We start from the raw sequence: 5,197 nt of genomic DNA, 5'->3' as shown, positions 1-5,197 counted from the left end.
ATTATGCAAACGCAACATAGCCACAACATACACTTGTGCCCTGTTGCTGCTGAACGCTGCATGAGTATCTGTAAGTTACTGATGGGTCAAGTTTCAACACGTGTTGCACCATTTCACTCCATCGCTTTAGTTTGGAAAGTCAACACGCTGGAAAATTCTCAGTGGTATAACTGGGCATCAGTAAAACTGAAAATTTCAGTTGTGGTCCGAGGACTTGCTTCTGCTTTCTGTGGCTCCTTCACTGGCATGGATTTTACTAGTACAGAGGGATCGTGCTTTCTCTTCCAAAAGAAAGCTCATTATGATTTTCTTACAGCTGACCACTTGTCAGGGTCACATCTATATAGTTCATTTTTTTAACCTGAATTTCACTTTATTGTTCGTGAAAACTCATACCAGAAAGGGAAAATGCTTATTTTCTTTTTTTTTTTTTCTTCTTTCCTAATTTACAGGTCAACTTACTGAATTCTATTCATGACAACTTTCATCAGTAAGTAATACTCATTTTTATCTCGATAGTTGAAATGAGTGGCATGGTTGGTTGCAAAAAAGGGAGCAGGCGTGAGTTATAAAGTCTAAAAATTTGTTAGAATTTTTTATTAACTTCAACTGTTTTATAAAATAGTTTATTAATTCTGTTTAAGCCAATGGTTGAGGAGTCAAAGACTTGGAGTTACCTAACTTTTATAGCCAACATATGTTTTTAATATCTGTCGCTTCATTTGCTGTTGTGGAAAGAAATGATTCAGTCATAACTTTCCTGGCATTAATTTAAATATTTTTCTCCATTTTGTGAAGTTGTGGTTATTACATTATGTACAAAACATGAGACTGGGACATATTTCAGACATGTTTATTATAGACTAACTCTGTATTTAAAGGTTTTGATGAAGTGTGAAGTCTTTAGGTAAAATCATGGTTCTCTTGGAAGTCTGAGGTCAAATATCATTCTATGATGCAGCTGGCATTTATTTTTTTTTGTGGTTGTGGGATTTTTATTGTTGTTTTTCAGAAAAAAAGTCCAGTATGAATTTTTGTCACAGCAGTACAGCTCAGTACAGTCATGGGGGAGGAGATGGCCGTTAATTAGTTTTAAACAATTCTTTCTATTGTATCTTTTTATAATTCTGTTTTGAAATTACAATCTTCAGGGGTTTTTTGTTTTTGTTTGTTTTTCCAGAGTAATTAATTATCTCTTTGCTTACTTCTATACACTTGCATGTTCGGTCATAAGTTTTGATTATTTTTTTTTTTTAATGATTTTTTTTTTTCCCCATTGTGATGTCTGAAACTTTTAATTACAACAAAAAGCAGGAACTACTTATTTCAGATGTTTTTCCTTTGCAGCAGGGATTGTAGATCTGTTTTGCTCAGCGATGAGATCCTTTTGATTCTGTCCAGTCAGTAGAAACCAATGCTGTAATGGACAGCTGGGGTTTGGATTGGTTTGGGTTTTTTTTAAGTAGTTGTTGCAGGGAGGATTGTATTTTCTTTGATTTATTTTTCTTAGTCTGTTTAAGATGTGTTACAAGCCTAAAATTACTTCTGGGCTTTCCCTATTAGGGTGTGAAATTTTTTTTTTTTTTTTTAGAGTATTTACTGTTCTCCTAGTCCTCTACTTGACTTCTTAATATTCACAACAGCTACTGTTCTTAAAAATTTGTGCTTTTGTTTAGTTTATTTATGTACAACACATGAGAGAAAGGAACAGACTTGAACTGACAGGGAGAACGCTTGCGATGAGCTCTGTAGTCTCGTTTCCATCTCTGATAGTTTATACCAGCTGAAGAGCTGCACTGTTGCCTGGTTATTTTTTACACAGAACAGTAAGGAATGTGACTTCTTGGACACAAGTAAATGTACTAGACAACTGTAGATGAGACATGTTGTCCCACATCCCTGTCAGTTGTTATCTTTTTTCTTTCCAGAGCAATGGCATCTTCTGGTTCTCGTGAGCAGTTTTTACGGCAGATGGAGCAGATTGTAGAAGGCATCAAACAGAATCGAATGAAGGTCTGAGACTCTTCTGGCTTTCTTTGCTAGGACACAGCAAGTTCTGCTGCTGTGGAACTAACTGCTTTTGGGGGCTTTAGTGGATTCTTGCAGTTTTTGGAGCTGGATTTTTCCCTAACAAAATATAGGTATCAAAAACCTGTCAGAGGGAATGCAAAAATGATTTTTGGGGAGAGGAGTATGACGGGGTTTTTTTAATGTGTCTGTGCCCAAGCACCAGAGGGAGGGAAGGAAAATTTACTCTCAAGACTAACAGAAAACTTGTCTGTGATGCTGTGATGGAAAAAGTTCATTAGAACTACCCCTGAGAGGAAGGCAATCTGCTCTATAATAAGAGCCAATCCTCTTCATGCTCAGGGACCTAAATTATGTTTGTCACGACTTCGGCACGAGGAGAAAAGAGATTTCTTACATGTGGGTCTTGAGCAAGTACAGTATTGCATAGGAAGGCAGGGATGTCTCCTGCCCTCCCTGTTTGATACAACTAACATAAATAACCAAATCAAGATCTGTGTTGCATCAAAAACTTCTTTTTTTTTTTTTATTGTTAATTAATTTAACTGTGTCATCGTTGAGGTACAATTGTTCAGTGAGCAAAATTGCTGGCCTGCAGAGCTGCGAGCCTGAGTTTAATTCTGAATGCTACCTATAATGTCACTGTTACTGAGCCTTCAGCATTAGCTTTTTAATTTTTTTTAAGAGCTGGTCTAAATGTTTGTTGCATTTAAAGCACAAGCCAGGGGTGTCATTTATGAAGCATCTGTCTCCCATTGTCTATTATAGATGTTCCTTATACGGGATATGTGTGTGTGTGTATTCCTTGTACAGTGTCTGATCTCTTATCCTTCCTGTGTACCAACAGATGGAAAAGAAGAAGCAAGAAAACAAAATGCGAAGAGATCAGTTGAATGATGAATATTTGGAGCTTCTAGAGAAACAGAGGCTTTACTTTAAAACAGTGAAAGAATTTAAAGAGGTAAGAACTTCTTTTGCTAATGTAAACTGGCAAGTGTCCAGTGACCTGTTTTTGGCTTGACTTGTGCATTAATATACGCACAAGAGTTCCTAACATGGTATTTATCTCTTAGTTGTTATCTCCACATAATTTCTAGACCCTGAATTTGATTCTGGAAATTATTTTTCATTGTTAGACTATGTTACAAGGGAAGGATTAATTTGTTACTGAGCAAGCTGTTTATTTCGGCTTCTAAATGGAATCTCTTAAAGATCTATGAGCAGTTAGGTATTAGAGCAAAGAGGGTTGTGGAAATGTGTGTGAATAAGGGGGGGAATTCAGAGTCTCAATACTTACAAAGACCTTTAGGATCCAGCCTTGTTTTCTAACTACTGTGAAAATGGTTAAACACTTCATTGATTGAACCTTTCCCAAGCTTGTCATCATAATGTGCTTCTGTTAATCATTGTCTTCCTGATAATGGATGACAAAGTAGTGCTGCCAGGCAAAATTGTCATTTGGCTTCAGATGTTTGGGGGAAAAAAACATCTTTCTGTAATTTGTCCTGCTTTGTTCTGAGACAGTTCCTTCCTGTTTCAGACAGTATACTCTAGGAGAATGGCATGGACTGTTCAGCTACTCTTCTGACATATAGAATTTTATGTCCTAGTTGCAGAAGTTAGGTGGAATTTTTAAATTTTTTTTTTATGGAGGCATAAATAAACCATTTTCCTTCCACTGCCTTGTGAGAGAACTTCTACTCGACCTTGCTATCCTTAAAAATAAATGAAGTTGTGGTTGTGGTGTTGAAAACAGATTTTATGTACATACGTAAATACATTTCTTGACCTAGACTTGTTCCTGAACACTGACTTTTTTTTAAAACTGTCTTGTGAAGTTCCAGATCACCTAAAAGTAATCTCAATTTCAGATTTATTCAGTTTCTAAGTAAATTTCTAAGTGGATTTGCTGTAGCTACTTGTAACAACTTTAGACGAATGGTCAAGCAACGTTCCTTTTGGCTTAAATGTCAAAAGTTTAATTAATATTACCATGGGAATAACTTTATGGATGAATCAGAATTATCTTCAGCTCATCACTCACTTCAGCTTTGGATTTTGGAGATCTTTCAAAATAAAAAAGTTTAGTTTTGCTGATGTAAAGATATAACTAGTAGAGTTAAGAGCAACTACCTCCTTATCTGTTTGCTTTCTGTTAACAGGAATGTCGTAAGAATGAAATGCTGCTGTCCAAGCTGAAAGCTGGTTCTTCCTGAAGAACTCCAGCTGGTGAAGTTTATAGATGATTGTTCAGTCCATTGAATCTCTTTTGTGAGGTGAAAGTTAAAACTGCAATGTACATATATATAGATATATATATAAAAATATATATGCACAGAGCTGTAAAAGTCTGGTTTTTTTTCCCAGTATGTATTCAGTTTTACGTTCCTTCATCACACGGCTGTATTATTGATTATTGCCTCCACTACACAGTAAAGAGTTAACACAGTACAGCAAAATAGAAATATTGCCTAATTTTATTTATTTGGGTTTGTTTTCTTTCCCACAGTAAGGATAATGAGGGTTTTAACACTGAATTAGGTCAAGATTCTGGGAAAAGTAGATATGTACTGTGTAATATGTCCAGTACCACAAGACGAGCACTGCAGATTGCAGTGGTTGGTTAATTTTGGCCAAAAAACCCTGTAGAATCAGATTCTTGAAACTCTCTTCACCAGCTAATATCTTCACATTATTTTAATTTACCCTCTAGTCATAGATAAGATTCCAAAGGATAAATTTCTAATGGTTAAGACATAAGAAAATGGAAACTTACCTTGCATAATTCCTGTGTAAAATTATAGATCTATATTTTTATAAAGTATAGCTGTTGTATAAATTTCTTTGAAATTTCATTTTTTTATATATAGAGAGTGTGCTTGTTAAATTAATAGCTCCAAGGAAAAAACACCTTAATCACTAGGACCATCATGTTATCCCTGGCTGGGATGAAAATCAAAGTCTGCGTCATCTGTAATATAGGAGGACAAAGATTCAGACATTCTGCTCAAAGGAACTGATGCTCACCTTTGAAGACAACCTGTTTACCCTGCTGAAGATTTACCCTTGAAAGTTTAGAAACTTTGTGGAACACTTTCTGAAACATTTTTTTATCTGCATATACAGTATTTTATAAATCAAACAGTTGCTTTTTGTACTTAACATCAGG

At 35.5% G+C, this 5,197-nt stretch overlaps 1 protein-coding gene across 1 annotated transcript; it reads left to right on the top strand.

The window, feature by feature from the left end:
- Positions 1–456: 456 nt before the first annotated feature.
- Positions 457–4,662, top strand: LOC104521479 (coiled-coil domain-containing protein 93-like). The gene is made up of 4 exons (XM_010163489.1): positions 457–490; positions 1,929–2,013; positions 2,876–2,989; positions 4,191–4,662. Exons 2-4 carry the CDS (start codon positions 1,933–1,935, stop codon positions 4,242–4,244), a joined length of 249 nt encoding a protein of 82 aa, XP_010161791.1. The 5' UTR covers positions 457–490; positions 1,929–1,932; the 3' UTR covers positions 4,245–4,662.
- Positions 4,663–5,197: the final 535 nt, after the last annotated feature.

Source organism: Antrostomus carolinensis, unplaced genomic scaffold, assembly GCF_000700745.2.
Source record: "Antrostomus carolinensis isolate BGI_N321 unplaced genomic scaffold, ASM70074v2 scaffold8402, whole genome shotgun sequence".
NCBI lineage: Eukaryota > Metazoa > Chordata > Aves > Caprimulgiformes > Caprimulgidae > Antrostomus > Antrostomus carolinensis.
The sequence above is the reverse complement of the archived record's forward strand: the minus strand, read 5'-3'. Positions and strand labels throughout refer to the sequence as shown.

Excerpts from the sequence above, each read along its gene's own strand:
- LOC104521479 (XM_010163489.1), top strand. The coding sequence starts at position 1,933 with ATGGCATCTTCTGGTTCTCGTGAGCAGTTTTTACGGCAGATGGAGCAG. Across the intron at positions 2,014-2,875 it reads TCAAACAGAATCGAATGAAG|ATGGAAAAGAAGAAGCAAGA; the intron begins GTCTGAGACTCT and ends GTGTACCAACAG. Across the intron at positions 2,990-4,190 it reads CAGTGAAAGAATTTAAAGAG|GAATGTCGTAAGAATGAAAT; the intron begins GTAAGAACTTCT and ends TTCTGTTAACAG.